The 27,954-nt window shown below is 39.0% G+C and overlaps 1 protein-coding gene across 11 annotated transcripts in view; it reads right to left on the reverse strand.

Annotated features, from left to right (window-relative positions):
* Positions 1-397: 397 nt before the first annotated feature.
* Positions 398-27,954, reverse strand: part of GNB1 (G protein subunit beta 1) — a 35,037-nt gene continuing 7,480 nt past the window's right edge. For 2 of the 11 annotated variants that reach the window (XM_058855115.1, XM_058855114.1), the window contains exons 2-13: positions 18,334-18,396; positions 16,839-16,890; positions 10,943-11,050; positions 10,304-10,342; positions 9,589-9,695; positions 9,083-9,146; positions 7,228-7,390; positions 6,367-6,433; positions 4,708-4,909; positions 4,217-4,433; positions 2,479-2,590; positions 398-2,139 (exon numbers count right to left, since the gene is read on the reverse strand). In XM_058855115.1, the coding sequence (XP_058711098.1) occupies positions 2,484-2,590; positions 4,217-4,433; positions 4,708-4,909; positions 6,367-6,433; positions 7,228-7,390; positions 9,083-9,146; positions 9,589-9,695; positions 10,304-10,342; positions 10,943-10,999 (1,023 nt within the window). In that variant the 5' untranslated portion in view covers positions 11,000-11,050; positions 16,839-16,890; positions 18,334-18,396 and the 3' untranslated portion in view covers positions 398-2,139; positions 2,479-2,483. Of the gene's footprint in view, positions 2,140-2,478; positions 2,591-4,216; positions 4,434-4,707; positions 4,910-6,366; positions 6,434-7,227; positions 7,391-9,082; positions 9,147-9,588; positions 9,696-10,303; positions 10,343-10,942; positions 11,051-16,838; positions 16,891-18,254; positions 18,397-27,954 lie in introns of all 11 variants that reach the window. The other 9 variants (XM_058855117.1, XM_058855110.1, XM_058855120.1 and 6 more) reach the window with 7 other exon arrangements.

Below are 27,954 nucleotides of genomic sequence, written 5' to 3' on the forward strand. Positions count from 1 at the left end.
AAAATGACTTCTTACCCTGTCAATCTAACAGCACTAATAGAGCTGCTGTGGCCAGATCCTCATGTGGCAGGAACACAAAGATGTTCCACTCAATTATTTTCCTATTAAAGGACATGTAAGTTTTAAAAGAAGTTACTCAGCATTTTGGTTTGATTTCCTACTTCAGGTGCTCCACTCCTACAGCACAGAGCCTTTTTGTGATGTGCACCTCACGAACCGTTATTGGCTCTTTGAATTTGGAGTTAAGTGCATACTCTGCCCAATAATTGACCAGTAACCATTTAAAAACACCAAACCATTTCTCTGGTGACAGCCTTCCATCCTCCTGGTGTGTTTATTACTCAACTCCAATGTTCTGCATGTTGAACAATAAGCTGCAAAACGGATCAGTCCAAACTCATGTCAAACTGCTTTATTACATCTTAAATAACATTACATTTTAATATAGTATCTATCTTGCATCCAGCTTTCTTGAAGTACACTGACTTTAAAATTAAATACAAAAGGTGAAGAGGGATACAGGGCGTGGAGAAAGCTCTACAGAGTAGTTTCATGAAAGAGAGTAAGAGGGAACTCATCTTTTATGCCAAATCCAGGCCTAACGCACAATTACAGCACATTTTTGTACAGAATGTTGCAGAAAAAACAAAATGGAGAAAAGCTACTACTGCTGCTAGGAAGGAGCATTTCTGGATACAGTGAGAAGATAGGAAAGTTTAACAGAACAATCTGCTGTCCAAACACTGCTGCTTTTAACATTTTATTTGAAAAGAAAGCCAGGAAAATCTGCTCATTACAAAAATGACTCTGATCAGATGCAAAGGACTCATCCTGCAAGAGGAACTGGCTGTGAGGAACTGATTTATAAAGAAGATGGTCTAGGTTCCCTCCTCCCACACCCCAGAATCTTTGACAGCGATTGTTTGAACAGGCTGTTTCTTTCTTTTTTTTTAAAAAAAAAGTGACTTATCACGCTACTCCAAAACGTGCATAGCTTTGTACTGGAGTTCTTCATAGATTTATGCACAGAGTAGCAACAATAAATGAATACAGCGACAATGGTTACAGTTTTTAAACAGGTTATTTCTTCAAAGAAAAAACATCTAAGGACTTAGTCCAATATGCACTTTTTAGCATTTCTACAGCATGCGATTCTAAGAGTAAACCCACCCAATATGGCAAACAATCAAAAAAGGTTTTTTTTCTGTTTAACTTAGAAAGTTCAAGATCATTATTTTCAAAACATTGATTTGTACATCATTTCATACACAAAGAATTGACTCAATACCCAAGTGTAGGATAGGTCTCTTTTGAAAACAGAGATTCCTGGTTGTTGAGACTTATAGGATAGTGTTAGGATATATAAACTGCCCTTCCAAGTGGACAAACCAAAACAGATTAAAAAAAAAAAAAAAAATCAGTGTGGTGAAAAAGAGGGGGCAGGAGGGACCAAGGATTGCATTTGTAATCCATAGAAGGTGAAAGGATTCTTTAAACAAGCATTCATTACCTTTTACAGCATGTGCTTGGTTACCTTACTGCTTAACATTATCCTATATATGCCAAGTTTTGTGCAACAATTATCTGTGATACTAGAAAATAAAAAAAAAAATTAGGGACTAAATTTACAGCGTTAACAACCCCCAGGTGCTCTGGGCTAGGACTCCCTTGTTTTGCTCAATTAAATACATAAGGAAATGTATTTAAAAAGGAAACTTGAAAAAAATCCTGCTACAAACATGACTTTAAAATTTGCAAGTGTGTGAGATAAAGTCCTTAACTTCAACTTGGAAACTACAGTGAAAGCTAACTGTTTCACAATTATGCTCAAGTTTATTTTCTGGTCATGCTTTTTATCATAGTGTTTCATTTGTTTTTAAATTCTCAAGACAAAAAAAAATGGTCCCAAAAGGAATGCACAATTTCATTTTGCTTACAACACAGAAATTCTTCTTGGAAAGGTAATTGTGCTCTTCATTTCAGCAACAGGAGACAGAAAAGATCTTGCCCTTTGAAGTTGGGGAGGATGGGGGTCCAAGTTAGTATGGTTGGATTGGATATGCTATCGTTTTTAATTTTCAACCGTTGGAAACTTCTTCCAGTCATGGAGTCCGCTGCTCTTCTGGCACACAGAAACATCTGGTGAGAGTTGCACTTTGAGAAACTGCAAACAAGTGGCAAGCTCTGCTGTCCCCACCACTGACACATCCAGGCACTGTCCCCCCCTTTCCCAAGGACATTTATTTACTCAAAAACCCACACAGGAAAGTAGAGTAGTTAAAAATAGACCACCAGAAAAACATCAGTGCATACATTAAAATAATGTACATACATTAAAATAATCGTCACCTAAACCCCCCAGTTGCTCAGGTTTGCTCCTCACTGATTTCCTGATGTGAATGATCAGCACCAAGTGACAGCACTGCTGACAAAAAACATTCTGGACCCCAAAGCAGCCTTAATGAGTTGGGTACTCACCTACTTCAGTTCCAGATCTTGAGGAAGCTGTCCCATGACCCTGTTGCCACTGCCATGCCATCATCAGTCACACCTAAGCAACTGACACGGTTATCATGACCAGCAAGGACACCTGGAAAAGAGAAATGTAACAAATTACATTGTTTTGGTCACTTCCCATCTGTTCAAGTTACACCACAGCACATTTGGATTAGCCATGCTCTAGAGTCAAAACTCCTGAAAAAACACGGCTGGAGCTTTTTAATGCCTTTGGTTTTACAAGCACAGACTCAGGACAGAGCTGGGTGGATTCTCAAGGGGGCAATTCAGTAAATGCATTACTCCAAAATTTTCCTTGTATATTCCCCATTATTATGGCTTTTACTGGTCTCCCATGAGTTGTGAAGCGACAGACCTGAAGATTCTGACAATGTCACTATAACTATGCACTGCACAGCTTTTGCTCCTCTCCACAATGATAAAGATCAGTTAAATTTTATAAATTTTTTTACATTTTAAAAAAATTTTCTTTTAAAACCGTAAATTAAACTGAATTATGTTATGAACTCTAAAACATAAAACTCTAAAGCACTTCTCTTACTACATTCACAAGACAGACTCCTCCGTACAATCTATTTGTCAATATGGAGATCTGATACAATTCAATTACAGCACTATTAAAAGAAAGAATTGAGACACTAAACAGAAAAATTAAGGGAGACAACATTTTCCTCTATCCCCTTTAATTTAACAGTTTCAGGGAGGAAAAAAGAAAACCTAATTATGCTCAAGCTTTCCAGTCCACAGCACTGAGCCAAGATATTCTTGATGGACTTGAAATTAATCTTTCTACATGAATTAGAGTGCTCACAGGACTCTCCTCATTCTCCCACCAGCAATAAGAAGTGCTGCAATTTGGTAAAACAAAATCGGTACCAAGCAGTCTTAAATACTTGTACTGAACACAAAACCACAAAGGTGTTTAATACAGAAGTGCCAATATCAGAAGACAGAGAAGTGTTTAATATCCGAAAGCTGCCAAATCAGCCCAGCAATCTGAAGCCTTAGAACATTTCCATATGCAGAATATTTTTTTTCATCTCCTATTCTGATAAGAGTAAAGAAAACATTTGTGGCTTAATTTATACCTTTTTTCCCAACCAAAGTTTTCATTTTAAAAAACTGAAATGAAATCATCTTTGGACCATGAATTTCATGTTTGTTTCCTCAAAAGATAAACTCCACAGTCTCTGTTGTTTTGCTGGCTGTCTCTACAACTACTGCTACAAATACAAGGAAAAAAAATTCTTGTGTATAAATAGCAACATTAATGTTGAATTGCTTTGAATAGTTAACGCATAAACAAAGCCATAAAGTCTAAAAAAGAATATCTCTCCACCCCAAGCCCTTGTTTTTAATGGCAATCTTCCTGTTCTCAAGCATCCATCCTTGAGCAGGATCCCAATGGATTTGTACCATCACTGGGAAGCCTAAACAAGTTTTCAGAGAGTTTTGAAGTTGAGACAGCGAGTGCTGACAGATCTGTGCATGAGTCTCATTTCACATATTCAGTACCACAAAACCAGAGGTTGGAAAAGGCCACCAAGGCTATGGAGTCCAACCTGTGGCTGGTCCCCACCTTGTCATCCTGCCCAGAGCACTGAGTGCCACATCCAGGCATTCCTTGGACAGAGATGGACAGGGATGGGGACTCCAATAAAATGTCCACCCTGAGTTTCCAATACTCAAACCTACTTACCTGCTCTATCAGCTTTCAGTGTGTCCCAGACGTTGCAGTTGAAGTCATCATACCCAGCTAGGAGCAGGCGGCCACTCTTGGAAAATGCTACAGAGGTGATGCCACAGATGATGTTGTCATGGGAATAAACCATCAGCTCCTGGTCAGCCCGCAGGTCAAAGAGCCTGCACGTGGCATCGTCTGAGCCCGTGGCAAAGGCATTGCCGTTGGGGAAGAACTTCATGAGGGAGGAAAAAAATACAAATGGTTTCAGATTTGATTCCTCTGCATCACACCAGAGCACAGAAAAAGAGGCTGCACCTCTCCACACTGGGATATAGGCAAAGCCAGTGAAGAAATTCATGAATGAATACCCAGTTTCCATTCACCAAAAGTTTCAGGTAATTCTCCCAGCACTACAAACTTATTTAAAAAAAGAACTGAAAATACTTCATCATGCTAAAGAGCTGAGAGCAGAGAAATATAAAATGCTAAACAAAGCAGCTACGTACACAGATGGCGTTGATGTCCGACTCGTGGCCGGTGAAGGTCTGCCGGCACATTCCTTCTCTAACATCCCACAGTTTGGCAGAGGCATCGCAGGCACCAGAAACAAAACACCGGGCATCAGGGGCAAGGGACAAACTCATCACGTCTCCAGTGTGCCCAGTAAATGTGGTTGTCTGCTGACCAGTTTCTATGTCCCAGAGAGCACTGGAAAGAATAATTAAAGAGGCAAAAATCAACACATTTGTGCTTCTTCATAAGGTCTTTTTATCACTGCTGAAGTAAAACTTCAAGTATTAACAATATTGATACTGACAATAGAAATAAACAGTTGTGGTTGAACTATTTGGCTGTTGCAGAATAATTGTGCATAGAAGACCTTAAAGCTATCCTTAATTTTAAAACATTGGGGGGTTTTAAACTGAAAAACAGTGAAAAAAAATAAGGACTGGCACTAAGGGCTGTTCAGCCCAAATCTCTCTGCCATAGCTGTTATCCAGTACTACCACAGCTTCCTTTAAAGCAGCAGTGGGTAAGGCTACAGCAAAAGCTGAGACAGCATTTCTCATTTTTATAAACTCAAAGAGGATGAGTAACTTTGTGAATTATGTCTGATCTTAAAGTTGAGAGTCAGCCAAATCACTACTACAGCGATAATTAAGATTGTAAAAGGATGAAAGAACACTATCACTGCCTCAAAAGAAGAGGTCTAAACACTTCAGGAAGTTGGGATTTTTAAATTCTGTAATTTCTCAGCAAGCCAGAGCCACCAGCAGCAGGTTCAAACCAGGCAAATAAGAGATGCCTGTACTTTGATAAAGTTCTTTGAGGCTTGGCTGAACTGAGGTGATGTCAAGGACAGCTGCAAAATAACTACAAAACAAATGAAGCAGCTGTATTGTCTTAAAAAGAGCATAATTTCTACAAACCCTCTCACTTTGTTGTAGTTTTTTGAGTTCTCTAAATACCAACACATATTCAGAAATATTTTTTGTTTTAATCCCATATATATTCCATAGCTACTCAGAATCAGTGGACTAATAAACAGGCATTCAAAGAGACTGGTACTGTGTAGGACAGGTATTTATTTGACAATCTTTGCTCTAAGTGCTGCTGCTTGGGAGAGCTCCAGTGCTTTTAGGAAATAAATATAATAGAAAAATCTATGAAAAAAAAGATGGAGACCTTTTTTAGTTCAGAAGGCAGTATTTATGAAGATACACACCTACATTCCCCTCAAAAAAACCAGCTATTGTCACTGGAGAATATTTTCTAGAAGCTTTTCTGAGTAACAATATTAACTATATTCTGTACTAGAAATATTCCAAACATGACTTTTTAAGTAATAAATATTGAATACAAAAAGAGTTTTGAGGAAAATCATTAGCCTAATACAGTTATTTCTAAAAGCCAAATAGTTACCTTAAGAAAAAAATTCCCAGAACATCTTAACACAGAATTAAGTCAGGCTCTTCAGAACATGGGCACAAGGAAACAACTGAGGCTCACAAAGTGCAAATTACCAGCAGAAAGTGACATAAGAGCAGTACCACTACAGTCTTGTGGGTGATGATGAAGTTTGTGAAGGACAAAGTTTCCTTCAGGCACAGAAAATGGATTAGAAAAGCCTCTCCTGACAGTGCTGTCCCCGTGTCCCAGCTTACCAAGTGGTGTCACCAGAGCTGGTGACGATCTGATTATCGTCCAGGAAACGACAGCAGGACAAGTAGCCTGGAAACAGAGTAGAAGGTGCACAAATAAGGCCAGAGATTACTCTTCAAAGGCAAATTGGTTTGCTAATAAGCTGCTTCCTCCTCTCCTGAAGCTGCAGCAAGAAACACTAAAAGCCAAAAATGCAACAGATGATTCTTGTATGGGAATCTGCAATGTTTTGGACAAAATGTGGTTTGGCTCTTTAGAGACCACCCTGACCCAACCAGAGGAAGGGGGACAAAAGTGTGGAATCCACTGGCCAAGCTGGGCAGGAGTTCAAGTGAGCCTACACTACACACACTCAACTTTCTTAGAAAGTGGATCTTAGTATCACTGCATCCAGCAGCAACAAATGCTGATGACCTCAACTGTATCAGACAGCCATTGAGGAAAAATAAACTGCATTACTGGTCAGTACAAAGACCTGAGCATGAACACTGGATGTTTCTCAACAGTGGCATCAAAGAATTTCATCTGAATGCTCTGAGGAATCTTTTTTCTTGAAATCCCATCTGTCGAACCATCAGTGGAACCACTCTGATTACAAAACCAGCCTGCCTGCCAACCACCTCCATTTCACAAAGCACAGAATTCAAACCACAGCAGAAAATATGAAAACCTGTGAACATCAACTTCCAGCTAGAAGTTTTTTGTTCAATTTTACAGCAGAAAAACTGTTTAAAAACATTTAAAACCAAGCAGTCTGCAGCTAAGATCCTGTCTGAGGAAAGAAGTAGCTTATTATTAGAAACTTGTATTTAAAGGATTTTTTTAATCTTCACTGTGCTGAGGTAACTCTGAGCAGCACTCACCTGTGTGCCCAGCGAGCTCACGGCTGACACGGACATTCCCTTCACGAGTTTTCAAGTTATAAATGGAGCAGATGTTGTCAAGCCCACCACAAGCCACATAATTCCCAGAGGGAGCATATGCACAAGTCATGACCCAGGAGGAGCGCAGGGGAATCGCGTGCACCTGAAAAAGAGACAGGTATGGATTTCAGCTGCAAAAAGTGCATTCAGTGATGCACCAAAAGGAAGTTTTTCACCTTTCTCTCAAGACAGCCATCACATTTTTGGCAGAGGAGCAAGAATAGAGCAGCTGTTTTAGTATAGAACTATTTTGAGGGTAACTTGCTTGTCAGAACAATGTAATGTTGTAATGATGCAATAAAACCTCAGTTTTGCTTTTCCTAAATCCAGTTTAATCAGCAATTTTGGTCCAAAGTGAATTATTTCATTTCAGTGCTCTGATTACTATTGGTTTATTATAGGTTCAGGAAAACACTGACTTCCAAGCACAGTCAGCAAAATTGCCAATTCCAGGCTTAGATGCTGTGAATGAACAAGTAAGGAAATCGCTGTTTCCACTGCCATTTAAATTCTTCTTTGGAAACCCACTGCAAGCAATCAAGCTTCACATTTAAATAACTGCCTCATGTTTCCTTGTCATCCTGTGCTCAAAGAACTTTTTTTAGATAATTATAGAAGCTAAACCTGTTCTGTCATGTTAACTTGTTGTGTTCATCCCTTAGATTTGCTCAAAACATCTTTAGGAAAGATGGCCTTAGACATATGGTGATATTTCATACAATATTAACAATGTGCCTGAATTTCTTAAGGAAAAAATTCATTAGAAGCAGAAGAACAGCCAGGAATCAGTGATCCTGCAGCAAAGAGCAGTTAAAAGAACCCCTGCCCTAGAACCACAACCAGTTCATTTTTGGAAGTCTTATACCAGGGAACTATTTGGAATATTCACTTTGAGCCGTTTTATTTTATCATTAGGCAAAGATCAAATTGATGACAATACTGTGTTACTGCCAGCGTGTGCTGTAACTGCCAAGAGAATACGGCATTAGATTAATTGCCATTGATGTAAAAATTGAAGAGACCAGAAAGAAACCATGGGATGCAGTGATGATTTCACCATCCTACAGTAGTCAAGTAATTTAGATGACATTTATCTGCTGGCTGGGGTCAAAGGATGAGGATGAAGGTAAAAAGGAGAGGGTTTATTTTTAATTTGCAAACCATATTATATTAACTTTTTAGTAAAGTGATGCCATTTGCCCCAGTGCACTGGTAGCATTGATTTTAATGCTATGAAAAGCTAAGTTAGGAAAATTTATTCTGAATAAAGCCATTTCCATGCAAGAGACTCAAGCAGCTCTGTCTTAACCACAAGGGGCTACATAGGAATTGTTGCCAGCCCCATAACAGTGGCCATGATCAGTAAATACCAATCACTGTCAAATGAATGTCAAAGTAATCCTGAACTGCCTCATGTGAATGCAGCCACAAAGCGATGACTCATTGGAACATGTCAAGTCTTTCAGGACTTCACTGCAGACAACAAATTAATCTGGCTATGCCAAAATCCCTGCCCCTTCTGGTGCACGATGCTCATCACTGCCTGCTCTCTGGTAGGATCTGCAGTATCAAAACAAATCGAAACATTCTTTAGAAGGAAGCCTTTCCTTGTTCTCCATTTGTAGTGCACATTTTCACACACTGAAGACTCTGCTGTGTTCTTTACACACAACTTGATTGTTTTGGAGAACTCAAAATTTGGATTTAGGACTATAGAACCAAAACAATGACAGACAACGCTTCCTTCTGATGCATTCACAAGTGAATCACACAGCAATAGATCAGCTGGCCTTACCTTGTTTGTAGTATAGCTGTCCCAAATTATAAGTTTACCATCCTGGGAGGCACTAACTAGAAGCCTGGGGAGGAAACAGGAGGGAAACACAATCATTGTGGGCAGCCAAGGAAGACCTTAATGATGAACATTGTAAAGAAAAGAGAATGAAAGCAGCTGATACTGGTGGCATTTAGCTTCTCTTTAAATTAATCAACAGTTAACATGAAAGGAAAAAAAAGGAAAAAAAGACAACTGATAATAGCATCTACTCTATTTCCACAGTTCCTCAGAATTCATGTGGTACCACTACTGTATTTTTCAGGCAAGTAGACAAGGACTGGGATTTTGGCATCAAATGTAGACTTGGATTACAAAAACAATGAGGAAAATTGTGGCATTCAGCGTTTCTGACTTCTCTTGGATGTCCAAATTCCCTCAGAATTATTAATTCCATGTGGTCCCAAGGCCTGTGCACTCAACTTTCTAGAGAGCAGTGAAGCCATGTGACCCAGTTTTGTACCCACCTGGAATCAGTCCCCCAGTGCATTGCATAAATTTTGGCCAGGTGTCCCCGGAGTGTTCTCCTAGTGCGCATCTGGATTCTCCCCACTGGGTCGATATTGGCTGTGATCTGAAACATGAAAATGTCACACATTGAGTTTTTCCCTTCACTGTTCACAAGTAACATACCACACACAGTTCCCACTGTCCCACATTCTCAATGTTGACTGATTTTTTTTAAACTGCCCATTCACAAGTTAGGCCATTTTAAGTAGCATGTCTTTATCACATGACACAAGCAGCCTATTGCATTTATGAACACTCCCAGAAATTGTTTTGCTTAGGTCATATCTTCTTAGACTTCTAGGATTTCAGACCTTTGATCTGGGTCTCCTCCTGCACAGATAAATGTGACAGACATTGAAGCAGTTTAACCTCAGCAGGCCTTATGGCTCTGATTATCAGGGTAACAACAGTCTTGCTCCCAGCTCCAGGGCAGAGCATTATTTTCCATTATGCAGCAGAAATGTGCCCTGAGTCACTCAAAGAAATCATTGCTCAAGGCCAATGCTCTCAGGAACTGGACAAACATGTACTTATTTATAGAAGAAAACACCCAAAGGCAAAATTAAAAATATTGCTACAGGAGGCAAAACCAGATTCACTGGCATTCACAGCATTTTCTTTTTGTAAAGGAGACAAATTTTCTTAATTCCTGTTAAACTCTGAAATTCTTACCTGAGCCAGGGTGGCATCTGCACATGCTTTTCTAGCATCCTGCAAAAGGAGATTATACAGAAATTGGATGGAGTTCTGTACATTTCTTTCTCTGTTTTGTCAAGTTGATTAAGTCCATTGAACCCAAGGTTCAGAAAACATTTCTGCTTGTCACCCAGAGAGGACCCATCCTAACAGCAGCATTACACTGCCTGCTGTCAACACACATTGTGCATTTAACTTTGAAATTTCTTCTTCTTTTGGGAGAAAGGCAACATGACTTTCACTCCAAAGACACTCAAGCAGTGGGACTGCTTGTCCAGAGAGGCTGTGCAGCCTCCAACCTCAGAGGTTTTTAAGAACTTACTGGAAAAAGCTCTGACAAACTTTATCACTGACCTTATTTTGAGCATTTTTTTAAACTTTAGTTATGCTCTAGCTCAGACAAACTTGAATAAACATTAATTTTGATCAGCAATTTTGTGCACTGCTTCTGTAACTATTATTTTCTAAGCAATATAAAAGACTAAATAGTAATTTTCCAAAGTAGTCACATGTGCTTGCCCTTTCTACATTAACTCTGACATTGGGGAAACTAAATAAGGCATCATTGCTGTCCTCCTCAAGACACAAATATTTGTGCTGAGGCACAATACATACTCTGATTTGGTTTTTCAGTTGCTCGGCCTCCTGGCGTAACTGGTCAAGCTCACTCATTTTCCTGTGCTAAAGGTGTGCTCCACTGCCACCTCTGAAACAACCAGAAATCTGAAAGAGATCAGAATCAGGAGAATTAGGAGAAGTCAGAATTTGAAATTACAAGTCCTTTCAAACACTTCAAACTTGAAAAAATGGGAAATTGATTTATAAACATAGAATACAGGTGAAAATGTGTGTATGAAATCTTCTCAGCATAAGATATTGTCACCTATGGATGTGCTTTGCTTCCAGCCATAAGAAATAAAATAGAACTTGGACTTCTCTCCTCCAGACCTCTTCCTTTTTTACCTTTTTTTCATGACAGTGTTTCTGATTCATTTTTGTATAAATTAAAAAGTTGCCTGAAAGTGAGTAAGCAGGTAACACCAATTTTAGATGTGGAAGTCAGAACTTCCCTGCAGCTCTTCAGACCGGAGTAAGGAATCTTCCCAGCAAAGCAAAAGGATTTACACTGACACAAGCACATGCAAAATGCTGCAAGAACTGTCTACAACATCACTGTTCTGGCTATCTAGAAAAAAGGAGATCACTCACAATGTTCAGGGTTTTATTTGATACCTGCCAAAATGTCTGAGATCCCAGAGCAGATTGTAACATGAACATGTTGCCAGAGTAAAACCAGGGATTTTTTGCTGGGTTGAGGGCAGGAGTTTGAGAAACCACAGCCATGAGACACTTTTCCCCTCTAAGCCTGTTTTCCCAATACCCATAGGCACCAAATTACATCTATTGTATAGAGCCAGCAAGACACAGGCTCTATGAAACATCGCAACCACTGAAACAATCTCAACTTTTGCCTCTAGAGCTGCTCAACTATTGGGCTGTTTCCCAATATCACAATCATATGGATACTTCCTATTATATGTAAAACTTATCTTTAAAAGTCTCTGCTCCAGAAAGAGTATGTTGGCATTTCCTCCAGCATTCCACATCTCCAAGTCAGCTGTTTCTAAACTTTTTGGTTTAAAATCTCTGCAGCTTGGTAGCAACGGAGGATGCTGAAGAAAAATGCTGATGGATGTTATCTTTTATTGCAGAACAAGATAACTGGTTCCAATTTCAAATACTACACAGAACACCTGCTTATAAATTACCACAAGTGTGTGATAGTGTGATTTCAGAACATTTTATTAGCCAGAATTGACCCTTTACTATTAAATAAAGGAAATGCTTTACTAGCAGTTTTACATATTATTCTATTAAGATTTAATCAGCTTATTTATCTTTGCAAGCATGCGGGGTTTGTTTTCCTCCTAAAGCCCTCCCCAAGGAGAAGGACGAGGATAACTTCCCAATTTTTATGCCATTGCAATAACACAGAACATACTGTCAAGGTAAATAGAGCAGTAGAACAAACATCACTGTTAAGAGAAGCTTCAAAATAGTTTCAACTTCAATATTCCCTAAATATTTCTATCCCCCATAACCTAACTTGAGCTGAAGCTCTCTCCATAGCAGTTATTCCAAACTGAAAACCTCTAGGAACAGATGCCAGAGCTTGTCATAGCATCAGTTACCATTTTTTCTTCTTCTCTGAAACCCACAGTATCTTAGAAAAAGGAATTTTAGTTGGCTTCTCTCCCAAAACCTCCACTCACACAACTTCAAGGCCCCTTCACTTCACTGTGAAACTGGGTCTCTTCCTTCTCTCTTCTAGTTCCAGGGTGATCTCTAAGCCCCTTTAAGACTGCTTGTTCAGCTCAGCCCAAAATCCAGCTAAGACAAAACCCATCCTGAGTGTTTTATTATCCTGCTTTTCTTTTGAATGCTCTTTTGTTTTTCAAGATGTTTTGTTCATTCTACATCTCAGACAAACACTCTGGGTTGGGTATCTGTTAGAATTTTGAGCATGTCTGCAGCTCCTGGGCAGTTCACATACCTGGTGAAACACTAATGCACTGCTCTTGTCAGAGAGGAGTTAAGAATAAACTGCAAATTTTCAGATCTTTCTGCTTCTCCATATCAGTTCTACCATTCTCCAAGTTAATATAGAAGCCCATTTCCTACTAAACAAATACTGACCACTCCAGAAAAAGAATTTAGAGATGGTATCATTCCTACTTCAGAGCAAGAAATTCCAAAACTTTCATGTTCTGCCCAAGGTCACAGCAACTCATTGGTGAGACTGCAATGAAGACTCAGGACACCAAGAATTCCAGCTGCAGGTACAAGGAACTACACTGAAGATTTTACATGCAATTTTATTTAAAAATACAATAGGAGTAATAATCTAATGTCAGTCAGAGCAGAGATGCGCTCCTTAAAATAGCACCCATTTCTTTCTGCAGAATTTGTGCACTGTGAGAGAATTCTCTTGCATTTAAATGAAACAAAGCTTCTCTGCATGGAACAGGGAGAGGACTAAGGAGATGAACCCTTATCCTAGAAAAAAGTCACATTAAGATAGTTCATCTTCCCATCCTGTATCCATCTAAGTTCCCATCTTGAAGACAGATCCACTTTGGGAATTCCAACTTAGCCCCTATGCATTCCAAGCAACTCCAAACTCTGAACTGCCTGTCAGCATTCATAGGAATTGTTTAAAGCACATTTCCACATTCTCTTTGTAGTCTTTGTTGTTTCAACATCAACAGGAAGTGCTAATTCCTGCCAACTAACTGAACTCACTCACTCAGGAAATGACAACCCTACAGCAGCCAAGGACATTAAAATACAGGAGTTCTCTGATGCAAACTGTAAAATTTGCTTTAGGACAAAGATCAAACCAGCTCGGCTGTTCCACTATTTCTTTCATACTAAGTTTTAGACAATTGAATTTATGGTAGAAATAGGAGATCTGTAGAAGGAAAAAAGGGTTCCAGCCTCCCGTGTCATTTTTAGCTACACTGTAAATCAGAGTTTACTAGTCTTGTATTTAAAAAAAAAAAAAAAAAAAATCTTTAGAAGAATAAGGACATCAGATAAGATCAGAAGAATGTATGGGGGAAAAAATGCTTTGATCTATTCTCACTATTGATATATGGGAAATTTTACACAGATATATTTATATTACAGACATGGATGATATATTGAACCGTCTCTGCTCATCACAAACAAGCACAATTGAGTACCATGAAACAGATTTTTATTTCTTGGCATGTTCTAAAGGCATTTAGCTCCATTTTACAAGAAAGTTTCTAAAAGAATCTGTAAGCTTGATGTGGATGATGATCCTACTTCTGGACTTTTGAAAGAAGTTATTGCATTTCCAGATCAAGCAAACCTCAAGAAAAGAAGTCACTCAAGTTCCACACTCCTTTTTCCCAAATTATCCCCAAAGTTGTGCAGAAATAGGTGGGAGCCAAGCTCACGCTTACCTCACTTTCTCTGGAATATGTGAGTGTGTCCCTGAAGTCAGCTTCCTTTCCTCAACTCCCTCAACACCTTTCCAGGGGCTGAAGTGCTTAAGTGTCTCTGGTCTAAGCTTATTTCCCCTAATCCTGTTGACAGTATACCTTGTGGGTAATTCTCCTCTTGCTTATAGCAATCTGTGTACTTCAGGGCTCTTCCCTATTCCCCACTCCTCCAGATGACCCAAGTCTCTCATCTCTTCTGACAAGGTACCTCTGAAAGAGTCACTTTCTTCCTCTGTTTGCCACACAGGAAAAATCAGCTGACTTTGCCTGATTTGTTACTTTCCACATACTGACAAAAATTCAGCTGTGTCAAAAGGATTTATTACATCGTTTATGTCAAGGGAACAGCTCAGGGTTTGCTTTCCTCTAACTCTCTCTAACATTAGCTATATTCCTGTGTAAGAGAGTTATGTATGTGCAGTCAGTTGTGCGTCCAATAGCTGGTCAAACTTTGCTTGCCACAAGATATTTTTAGCAGACATTACTACTACCAAAGCCTAACATAATCCCACCAAGCCACTGTGGATGCAAAGTCTAGTAACACAGAAGGTTTAAAGCTAAATTGTTCATATTTTACTCAAGCACAGTAATTCTCTAAGGAGGTTTAGCAAATCCCTAATTTTTAAACTGCAGGAAGCTTTACAGAACTTTAATGTGCAAATGGAGATATACTCAGGATCCCAGTGAACTAATTCTTAATTTAAAGAATAAGAATTATTCACTCACTGCTCAGAAAACAGTGACGAAAAATTCAAAGGCCGAGGAAGAACTCAAATTGACTCATTTCATTGTAACAACTCTAGTGTCCTTTCCACAGCTCAAACTATTAATCCAATTAAATCCAGTTACTGAAACCAAAGTATCATTAATACCCCGACACCTCTTTGTAAACTGATGATTGAGAGCTGAATACAACCCATCCAAACATATACTCCTCTATTAAATATTATTCCTCTCTGAAGTTCCTCTGCTAGTAACAGCAATGAAACAATGCTTACCAAAAACATTTTCATTTCCTTACATCATTCCTATTAAAAAAATAGATGGAGTCTTCCACCCTCTCTCTGTCCTGAGAATAATCTCTACAGATTAAATGAAAAAAGCCCACATTTGAAACAGTTATCATTAAGTCAAATATTTAAAATTTCTATCCCTTGCTGGTCAAACTTTGCTTGCCACAAGATATTTTTAGCAGATATTACTACTACCAAAGCCTAACATAATCCCACCAAGCCATTGTGGATGCAAAGTCTAGTAACACAGAAGGTTTAAAGCTAAATTGTTCATATTTTACTCAAGCACAGTAATTCTCTAAGGAGGTTTAGCAAATCCCTTTTCTCCCATGAACAGGCTGTCTGACATTTGTTCCCTCAACCTCTTTCCTGCCAATACCCATCACTCCAACATGGATAAAAAGCAAAATATTTGCCAGTACAGAGCCCAAACTTTCCAACCTTAACAAGGAGCTCACAGCATGGCCAGCAGACAGTCCCAGAGCAGGTCATCTGATTAAATGAAGCTATGCTAATCTAGCAGATACCACAAATCCTATTAGCAACTTACAGAGCAGCTTGGACATTTTCACAATGACAAAGGAATTATCCACAACTCACTGTTAGTTACAGTGAGCTGACATCACACTCCCTTTGAAAAACTGAGGGTTCTTTTTGTTTTCAGTAGCAGAGATGGATTTCTTGTTTCTCTTTTATTTAGTGAGAAATGCAGCGAGATCAGAATTGCTTGTGGAAAAAAATTGAGGTATTCTCTCTCCCACTTAGATGAACTAAACTTGCAGAAAAAATTCAGAGTCCCCTTGGATCCAGAGGGAGATACGGGCAGAGGAATAAAGTCTGCTGCCTGGCTTTTGAAAAACAGGTAAATATCCAGTAATTGGAAGCATCAGATTTAACTCAGCAAATACTTGGCCAATTAGCACTGCTCCTCACAGACATTCAAGTTAAATTCTGGAAGGTAATGAAGATTTTACTGCTCCAAGAACGATAGTAATAATTACAATTACACAGAATATAAACTCTGAAACTTTTAGGTTCTGTTTAAAAAATACTGACACATTGAAAAGAGCATTCTGACAAGAGCCACTTTGCTCAAAAGAAATTTGGCCTTCTTTTGTTAAACATGGCGGAGAAGTAGTTTTTCATTCATGAGAGAATGACTACTCTCATCATTTTATTTATTACAGTTCCCTGCCCCACTGAGATGAAACAGTTTCATCTGTGGTCTCCTTCTGCTTTGCCTGTTCCCTCTCTGACAGAAGGCAGGCACTATCATCTATTATTTAGCAGGTTTCCTGGCCATTTGAAAATCCTTCCACTTGACACAAGAATACACATGCTAAAGGAGAAAACAGGTACTTTAGGCTTGCACAGATTAACAACCAAAAATCTGAATTAACCACTTTTTAAAAACAGGATGTTTCTCAAGGGGTAGGAAAAAAAAAATCATCTTTTTTCTCTACTTACATTTTCTTTCACTACAGTAGAAAGCCAACTTCTGCTGTCAAACATGTAAATTCTGGGAAAAAAAGATACCAAAGCCACAATTAATGTAATTATCACAAAGAACACCAATTTCTCAATAAATCTAACAGAAATTAAACTAGTATCAAAGTGCAGACTATTTCTGTTAACTAACTTGACTGGCTGTCCTGCCTTCATGAAGGAAACGGGCACAGTTTTATTAACTGTAACACAAACGAAAGACAGATTTGTGTCAAGAATCTCATTTTGACCTCCTTCTCCCAAATACTCTTGCAATCCTCACATCATTCTCCTGCCCCAGTGACAAAGAAGTCCATGATATTAGAGAATTTAGGATTAGAAGAAAATACAGTCTCACTCATACAATTTTCACTGTACTACAAAGTGAGTCCACCCCATCCCTCCCCTCCCACATCAGCATTTTCAACACAGTGGAATGAATTATTTCTGCTCAATCCTGTCCCTGAGCTACATTTACCTTCTAAGCACAGTTAAATATCATGGTATCTATTTTATTAGAAGAAGTTACATAATCCTCCTACTAATGAGCTCAAGTGAGCACACTGCTCTTCTAGAAGAGTTACAACTTTAAATCACTAATGATATCAGAAAGTACAAAAAGAATTGATACATTCAATAACTCACACACTCGCAGTCTGGACTGCACTGGTTTAACAACCAGTTTAACAAACTGGCTTTGCAGCAAGGGGGAAAATGTAAGAAATTCTGCAACAGTTTTTATCCTGGGCAGCACAAAGCATAATTTTAGTTCACCACAAGATGTGAAACACTGACAACCACTTCTACATCCCAAATATCTGGATCTGGCTCTGTCACACACCAAGACAAGGGCTGGGGGTGATGTCAGGGGACCCCTCAGTGTTCAAAGCTGCTGCATCAGGACAGGGGAGATTATTCTGAGCACAAAGCAAGAAGGTACTGAAGCAAAATGATCTTAAATCAGAAAGCCAGCCTAGAACTCCACACACTTTCAACTGAAATCTCACATAAAATGAGTCTTTCTGATTTTACAGTTCACTACTAGCTGGAGAATTTACAAACCACTTCAGTGTCTGGTATGGAGGTTAAGCTACTTAGGATATGGATCATCCTCACCCAAGCTCATTTATAGATAAACATTTTAATACTGTGATTATGAAACCATCACAGTGTAAGCAGTTTTGTTTCATACTGCCAGAACAACACACTTGGGACATGAAACAGTAACTCATACTTAGAGGCTGAACTCCAACCCCCCCCCAGACACAAAAACATGACATGATCATTTCAAATTCTGAAAAAAGAGCAACTTCAGTCAATTTTCAGAAGTCTTGACAGGAAAAAAATTCGCCCCCACTACAGAGATAATGAAATCTTATGAAATTCTGAAAGAATTACCTGAAATGTAAACAAGTAAATTTATGCTGGCACACTAACAGCACACAGAATACACAATAGCAAAGGCCAAAACACACACCATTATTGTCCTGCGCTGCACGCTCAATAATGCAGGAGAAGTGTTGCAGATTTCATATGCCTTCTGCAAAAAAGAAAAACAAAAACAAACAAAAGAAAGCCACTTTAACCAGCCTGAAAGAAGAGGAAGGAAGCGTAACAGCAAACTTTTCCACAAAAGTTGAGTTTATTTTTCGAAGGGTTAAGTTTCCACTTGAGGATGTTGAAAGCACTCAGTGATGCTCACAGAACGTAGTCCTGGCAAAGGAGATATTTTCAATTCTACCTTAAAGATGGAGCTCATTTAAGGACAAAAGTAGACAAGCTACTTATGAAAAAAAGATCTGCATTGCCACAAGCTTCCATTTTTAGCTAAAATGTAGCCTGGTAAAAGCAACATGAAAATTAGAGGCCAGTTCATTCCGTTCATCACAGCAGTGGCTCAGTAAAGAGTTCTTGTAAGGAGCTCCACACTCTGCCCTGACAGCCCTGCTGAGTCCAGAGATGCAGGTCCTTAACACCAAAAACTGGGGTTTCAAAAACAGCAGAGAACAAAAAGTTCCACAGAACACTCAGAGCATGGTTCAAGTGGTTAAATCATCACAACAAAGTGCCTGGAGGCGAGCCAGCCCCACACAAGGTTGGTGTTCCCAGTGTCCCCACATGCCCACAGCCCCCTGCTCCAAGTGAAGATTCAGCACAGCCATTTGTGCTAAAAAAGAGTAAAGTAACTCCACAAGTTAAAAGCTTCATCATTTCTGGGTAGTTTTCCTCACTAACTGCTGCCAGCCCAATATCCATTTTTTCTTTACAGATACTGAAGCAGTTAATCTGAGCTGACAACCCAGCCTAAAAATTTATCTCAACTTCAGCATATTCCAAGTCTACATATGAAGAATATTTCTGCAGAAGACACCACAACTTTTTTCAAGAGTCTAGGGAAATCAGGGAAGAAAAGGAAGAAAAAGGACTTGGAAGAGTATGGAAAGCATTTTGGAATATCTTAGCATCATAGGAAATCTGAACAACCCTCCAAACTGAAGCTACTTTCTAAGCAGATTAAACACACTCACTGTACCCTCTCCAAAGCCATTAAACACATAAATACATTTTTCTCTTGACTATGGATTCAAGGAGAGACTTAAAACCCAAATATTCTGGATGTTAATTCCAGCCTTCTCAAGACTGCTTTACATACACATTGACTAGATGCCAAGGCTAATATCTGAATTGCTGCAAAGGCATTCTAGCATTTAAAACACACTAGCAATTCATGCACAATGATATGGGGCCAGGCATCAGAGAAGATACTGAGGATCTGGCTCAAACCCTGGGATGAGGTTTGCCCAGTACTCCCAGCAGTTGTCCCTGCTGTAGTTACATGAAGAAGCTGGGAGATGTAATCAAGATATACACAGGTATTTGAGTGGCTTTATCAACACAGTTTAACAAGGGTCTCAACCAACACTATATAGTAAAAACCGATTTTCATGACCATTACACCACATGAATCTTAAAAATGTCTTGCATAACACATCCTCCTGCAAGAGTACCACACAGGGTTGTCCTATTCAAGGCACTCAAACAAAAATAACTTCACTGGAGGGGAATAAAAAAACAAAAACAAAAAAAACCTCCCAAACCTTCCAAAAACCTACTAGCAAACTTCAGTATTAAGATAAACCAGCAATTTCAAGTAAAGTTACTCTGCTGCTCTGTACCCCTGCAAAGAGCACCCCTGAGCCAGCAGGGATGGCTGGATGGAACCAGGCAGTTCTTAATTGAGTCTGCAGATGCTCTTGTTCAGGTACTCAACATCATCAGCACTATAATGTATCACCTACGACGCAGAGATAATGGCTGTGAAACCAGCAATTGCAAGTTAGTTTATTAAAATAATTTCTTGCAGTCTACGTAGCTGATTATTATCATGGAACAGTACTAGATGCCCAAGTGATTACACCACCTTGCCAAACCACGTTGAAATTCCAATGTGCCACCATGCAAGAGTAGTTAAGTCTCAAATTTAAACTTTCAAGATTTTTCTGTATACAAAAAACTCCCAAACAGCCCCATTCTCTGTTTAATGACTTGGTCCTAACTATCAACATTAAGTGCTCTAGCAAACAGCTGGAAGCTCGAAGGATGTTTCAGGATCTGCATGTGCCCCTCCAAGAGTTAATTCCAGCTCAGAACTTCCTTGGGAGTGCAAAGCTGGAGTCCAGAAAACCAAGTCTTTGCTGTCCCCTCCCCCAAGGGCAGCCTTGAAATACAACCTAGAGAAGTGTAAAATAATAATTACAAATTCATAAATCTAAGTACGCTGGAGCAGAAGGATACAACTCCTCCTTTATTTAAAGTCTCCTTTCTGGGAACCATCTGCCACATCTATAATTTTCAAGCACACGAACTTTGAAAAGTAAGCAGTACCTTCCCAACAGGTTTGCCAGAGAGCTCACCCTGGTAGGGACAACAGGAGATTGTACAACTCCTTCAAAAACTTCCTGAAAGCACTTGTGTCATGCAAGGCCAGCACAGCTGAACGTTTCTGTGGGAGGTATTGGCTGCTTCTTGTGCTGAAGAATTGCCAAGTTCCCAGCTGAAGTAGTTGCTGTGCTCAGTAGACGTTTTTCCATATATTAGTAGGAAGTACACACAACCCAAGCATCAGGTCGATCAGTGTTAATGCTCATCTTGCAGCAGCCACATTGGCTGGCTGGAGAGCTCACAAATTTCCATTTTCAATATAGTGTGTGAGTAAAATGATAATTACACAAGCTAAAAATAGCTGCAACTCAACAACCTGATTTCATCAGTGCTTCACTATTACCTATAGTTCAATATGGAATGACAGATTCCATTTCTACAGTCACTGATGTTGAGAGTTCTAGTGCTTTTGTGTGTTTCATTTCAAGTAAAAGGACTCTATAAACGTTTCCTCCTGAAGAAACTTGTGCACTTTTTCTACTCAGCTTGATGGATCTACAAGACCACATTAGGAATAAAAAAATTCTCCATGCTGAACAGAACACAGAAAAATTGTTGGCTAAAAAATAAAGGTCAATTCTAGGGTCCTTACAAAGTTCTGGCCACATTCCTTCATTCTGTAACCTCATTTACACAAAACAGCACATACAACAGGAAAAACCAGGCAGAACAGACCTACATGGAACAGCCTCCAATCAGCCAACATGGTCTTCCACCAAACTGCCTTCAGTGAGGCACTGAGGCAATTCACAAGTGCCTCACTGCTTCAATTTGGCACTTCAGAATCCAAACCCGCACAAAATTAACAAAAAACCCAGAACAAATCTATCCACCATAAATTGCAGCTATTCTTCGGGGGGGTGGGTGGGGGAAATAAGGAAGAAATAAAATTAAGCTTTCATTTCAGAAAATTAAGGGAAGAAACAGAATATTAACAATCTGAAAACCTTGAAAGACCTTGCAAAATCCAAATTCTGCAAGGCACTTTCACATTCAAAGTCCCAAATTGGAACCACTGTCTCAGAGGAACAGTGCATTTTTGTCTCCTCCAAAACTGCTACATAATATGAATAATTCACCATAAAAGTTAAACTTCAATGCTCAAATTCCTCAGTATGCCAGAGGTTGTTACCACACAGTAACACAACACAACACCTACTGAAAGTCACCAAAATGATAATCATGAATAATCCATCAGCTCTTGCTTGTATGCCTCGATTTTCCAAGGAGTCATCCCTCCCTCTCTTTAACAAGTACTTGAAAAATCAACCTTTTGGATAGTTTACCACTTTCTCAAAATAGCAGTCTAACAAGCAGACAACAATGCTAAGATCATGGCAGGACACATGACTGCAATAAACAGCTCTGATGTGAAGTGGGCTGTGTGTCCTGCCACCACCACTGCACTAACTCCAGCTGTCTTCATGGGAGACAGAATCCCATGTTGCCAAAATACTCACATTTCCTGATGCTAATCCCATGACCTACATTTAAGAAAAGAATCATACTGATGTAATATTTAAGCATAAAAATCTGGACTGTAACAGGTCACTTCATTAATCCTTTCTAAATGCATCTGGAAGCCATGTGCATTATTAAAAAAAAAATCATCTTAATATTCTAGATACAGCAGAGAAATTTTGTAAAAATCTTAAAGAACTGATATTACAAGTTTAACAGATGCCTAAAGCCAAATGCTTAAAATAACACTTTTTAAAAAAGGGTCTTAAGAGATCTTTGAAGTAGTTCACAAGTATTAATACCTCTTGGTACTTTAGTGACCCAAGCCCAAACATTTTCTAACTACAAGAAGTCTTCTCTTCTGTCTTCCTCTCAAAGAAATTCCCATTTAAGAGCATTTTTACACTTCCTGATAAGAAGCAGGCATGGAAAGTTAATTTGTTATAAGAATAAAAATTACTGGTATTAATACAAGTTTTCAACAAACTTGTATTTATTAAATCACAATATGCCATTATTCTAGGTTTTATTCAAATTTATCTCTGTGAAGTCAGTCCTTCTGAAGAGCAACACATTTATAGATAACCTCATCGATTTTATCCAACTAGTCAGTGATGTTTTTGACTGTTCTCTTTCCTGAGCTTACCATTTAAAAAGAATGTAAAAAAAAACCCAAACCAGTGTAAGTAAAAACTTAAAATCTGCTTATGCATAAATTTCTAGCTACAATTACCAAAAAATGTCACTGAAAATTGCCACTTCCTAAAGTATCCCCTTATCCAAACCCAAGCAATTTTGCTGTCACTACCAGATAGCTCCCTTCAGACTGACAAACAAAACACAGTCAGCACTGAAGGAGAATATATTACTATTAATTAACCAACAGAAAAATGACTAAGCGTTTATTACTAGATGCTTCTATCTGCAGAGCCTTACAGTAACTGAACAGTTGTTTCTTACTTTCTTACTTCAACCGTCATTTTTCATTGCTTCCTTCAACTCTTCTATCATGAACCTCCACTTTTTTTAGTGATATTTGCACTTCACTTGCAAAGCCAGAATCTGTGTTTACCTGAACAGGGCAGAGCACACCCATGACAGGAATATTGCAGTCTTGCTTTAATAATTAAAGTATGACTGCAATATTCCTATAATATTACCAAGTAATGCCACAGCATCAGGATATTATCTTTTGATAAAACATGTGGCTAAATCTATAGGTTTGGGGAAGCTCACAATCCAAGCTATACAGAGAACATTTTCTCCTGGAAGCCAGAAATGGAAGCACACAGCTGCAGAAGTTCACAGTGTCCCAGTGTGACAGAATCATTACACAGCAAATGAAAACACTTTACATGCCTAAATTCATATACTTGTTTCTCTTTAATGGAAGTCAACATTAAAACCATGTTTATTCAGGTATCAAAACAAGTTTTTAATCCACACTTTAAGAACATGCTTATAGTAAGTTGCAATCCTATTAGAAAACGTAATTCTTGAGAATTCACATTAAGTATCCAAATATTGTCTTTTAAAAGTCACTTCTGGGTAAGCCAATTTTCAAGTAGTCTTCAGCTCATTTTCTGTAATTTAAAAATGCTCAGAAGTCCTCACAAAGATTGATGGATTTCTCTATCGGGATGATGTTCTGCTTAAGCTCTCCCCAAGTATTTCCCAGTAGGTGCTGAGGAGAGCCCAGCATGTGACTGGATCACACTGTACTGAGTTCTCAGGCAAATAAATGAATGATGAGATGCAAAACCTGGCAGAGGCACCTCCTGTTACCAAAATCCTTAAGATTACAATGAAACTGATCAAGTGGATCAGCTGCCCTGTCAGGGATTAAAGTGTAAGAGAACAAGTAGGTTCCAAAAGCCTGGATGGGATTTCTCTCATCTCTGACTGGCAAAATATCTGTCTTGGAATGATCTTCACCTTGTTAAAAATCATGTGCTGGTTCAGATATTACCATCACAGTGACATCAGCAGGTACATTAAGATCTTCACTACAATATTTATTAAGTTAGAGAAGGAAATGGGTTATGTGATCACTTATTTACAACACAAAAAACACCCCAGAAACAAAAATAGCAGAATAGACATGAAAAATACTCTCACAAAAAAATAAATCAGTAAGACTCTGTGCCTGCATAAGCACAGAAAATCAGTAGAAAACCCCATTATTGTATTTCCATAAATTTTAGCTCCACTATTTTATCAACAGGAGCCGAATCATCCATTTCGTTCTACATATGCCAGCTAATAAAGAGCCAACTGAGTCAAAGGAGAATTAACTGCTTCCTGTCTACACCCTTTTAAAAAATACAGCCACCTTCCAGAAAGCTACACTTAGCAACCCTACTTTTTACATCCTTAAAAGTAAAACCATAAAAATTCAAGGATGAAGAGCCAATCAAATTGGCATATCTCTGGTCTTCATCTAAGAGAGAGATTTACAGATCTAAAGTGATCTTTTATGACCAACTTTGCTTTTGAAAAGCATTTCCCTGATGTGAGCACCAGGCACAGGCTGAGAAGCTCACATGCTGCCATGTCTCACTGCACCAAGGCCCTCAGAACACTAATGAGAAACACTAATGAGAAACACATTGTGTTTCCAGGAGCAGTAAGATAGCCCACGGTTCTATCAGATCTCGATTGTGCTTCTCCATAATGCCTTTCACTGCCAGGATCAAATCCTGAGAGAGCACTTCAGAAACCAGGGATTCTTCTTCCTGCTCTGCCTTAGAGCAACTCGGAGCAAGCAAGCAAGCTTTTACTGTATTAAGCTTTTATAAAGTAAAAAATAATAGTAAGAAACATCCAACATAAGCAACAGAAGTAACCCCATCTTCGAGGCAGGCTGGACCTGAGTTGATAACTACCTTCTCACCACAGCTGCTGTCACATCTGCCCCAACAAAAATAGAACAGTTAAGACATTGGAACAAACCATCTGCTCCTTTGTGCCTCTGCTACACAGACTGTACAAAGCCTCAGAGATCAGCTAAAAGCAAAATATTCATTCTTTACAACCCTGTAAAAGATTTTTATCCAAGCCCCATCTAAAAAACAGAATACATTTAATTCACTGAAATAAGAATTTAGTGTTCAAACAGCACAATGATCTTCAGCAAGAGATTAACAGAGCACTGTTAGAGTAAGTTTAGCTATGCCATGAAAAACAGCTGCTTTCCAGCACCAGTCTTAAGATAAGAAGCATTTCAGTGGACCTTAAAAATCAACAAAATATATTACATGCATACAGCAGATAAAAGATACTCAGCAGAGATTAAAACACGGTATTTCTCTAATCTTTTCACCCAAAATAGTCCGAGCAATACTTCATTCTCCAGCCCCAAAATCAACATGCCCTATCTTTAATCAATGTGCAAGCAGCTGCATTAGTTTTGATAGCAATTATTTATGCCCTGAGTAGCTCATTGATTTCTCCCAATTGCTGTATTTTGATATGTACTGTTTGTACAAAATAATGTACAGAAGAACAAGAAAATCAAGGCTGAGGCTGAAAAGTCAAGTAACACAGGAGACCTTGAATCCATTAGACTGAGAAGTGGTGTTTGGGAACACACAAGACAACAATGCTCAGTGCTGATAGGAGAGAACAGCCCAGGGCCAGTATCACAGCAGAAAGCACAAAGGTACAGCAGGAAATACCAGCTTTCATCCTTTGACATTCCTCTTCCCAAGGGATCTGCACGATCTCTGAAAACATCTGCCATTAGTATTTAAGTATCAGTTGCACTCCTGCAGCCGGTATCTATATTGTTAGATGAGCAAAATATAGAGGAAAACATGATAAATAGGAAAAAAATAAAGTTACACCAGGGAATTAACTGATAAAGACAAAACTGAAAACATCAGAAGACAACCCCACCTATTTTATGTAATAAAATACGTGCAAAGTGGTGCCAAACCAACAGCCAGGTAGGTTGTTTGAGCCCTGGAGTTCCTGAGGTTCTGCCCTGACCCTGGAAACTTCAGCACAGCCTCTGTGGATGAGCACCGGGTGCTTGTTTGGAGCTGCTGAGGGCTCCAACCTGTAATTGCTGTGCCCAGAGCTTCCAGCCCCACAGGCAAGTTCTGTACAAGCTCCCCCACTCTACAGCAGCAGTGAGCAACTCAGTGGGATAAACCACAGCACCTCCTGAAATGCTGAACTTCAGTACTTCCTGAAATGCTGAAACTTTATCTACTGTCCATGGTTAGAAAAAGAAAGGGAGAATTTAAGTCAAACAAACCAATCTGACCTCCTGTCCAAAGTGTCTATGTATTGGAGTTTCCACACACAGAAACCCACCTCCCCAACACCTGAGGCACCTACTGAAGACCCCACTACTTTGTCAAGATTTAAATTTACTGAATGGTTCCTGTTCAGTCCTATTTTCTGAGTACTACACAGCATTTCCAGCAAGGAACTTGCACAGTGAGTTTGCAGGCACTGGCCAGATAATATCTGACAGCTGTAGTGAAATGCAGGACTTGGTAACCTACAGCACAATTAAACTGCCATGAGCATCAACCAGCCCATTCCTGATCTTTGTACAGACACCACCTTTGTTACACAGACAGCAGCCTATCCTCTGAGTCCTGCCACTTCACAGAGAATGTGCAACAGGAATATCAAACATATGTTCCAACAAAGACAGCCCCTTAATTAGTACAGTATCAGCTTATTTCAAGCACCAAGGATTTCAGCAGACTATCACATCTACTTTGTTTTTCTAGACGAACAGAGAAAATTACCACACCAACCTCCCAACGCATTTGTTAGGCTATCTGAAAGACAACGAAGTCCCCCAGAGTTTTGGGAACCAAACTAATAAAATGCAAGAGGACCATAAACAGATTTATTCTCAGCATCCTGAGGCAGGTGTAGGCCTGCTCTGTTTAGCTGTTATGTCATTTACTGGAAACAAAATGTATTAAGTTTTGTATTATAGCTATAAGTATTTTTTTTATATTTTAGATACTGAAACCCAAGTTTACTTTCTTATTTTGAGATTCAAGCATTGTTATGTTTAACACACACGTTGAACCACTTGGTGTTAACCAAGATGTATCAGCTCAAATGTAATTTAAATAAAGTTAAACACGACAGAACTTCACACATATGACTAAACCAGACATTCTGCACTGGGTTTCACCATGAAGATCTTACTGGAAAATATCAGTATTGCAGACATTTCAAACTAAGAAGTAAATTCAGGGACTTCTGATCAGTACTGTTGACAGAGTGCACATTTCTGCCTGGCCTTACAAATTTTACTACTGAAGATAACCAAGTATTGACTTTTAAGATCTCTGCATCAACAAAAAAAAGGCACATTTATACTATCTTCTGTATGGTTTCAACCTTGGAGCTTTGACCCACCTCCTATCCTTCATTTGTTTTGGTAAATCACTCAAACACCTACAAAACTCCAAACAGCTAGGCTGAACACAAAATATTTTGGGTTAAGAGATTTAATTTCTCCAGTTCCAGAAGAAAGCCATGTTTCCCACAGATTACAGAAGGGCATCAACACTCCAAACTTGCAAAGCACATCTGAAGAGGACATTTGATCTCCAACAACATCTGTACACTCAACATCCTGCCCAGTCACCCTCAGGAAAAGCAACCTGAGATAATATCCCATATTAACACAGATGTGCCAGTGAGAAAGTCCTCTCAG

The sequence above is a fragment of the Poecile atricapillus genome, chromosome 22 (genome assembly GCF_030490865.1).
Source record: "Poecile atricapillus isolate bPoeAtr1 chromosome 22, bPoeAtr1.hap1, whole genome shotgun sequence".
NCBI classification, from domain to species: Eukaryota; Metazoa; Chordata; class Aves; order Passeriformes; family Paridae; genus Poecile; species Poecile atricapillus.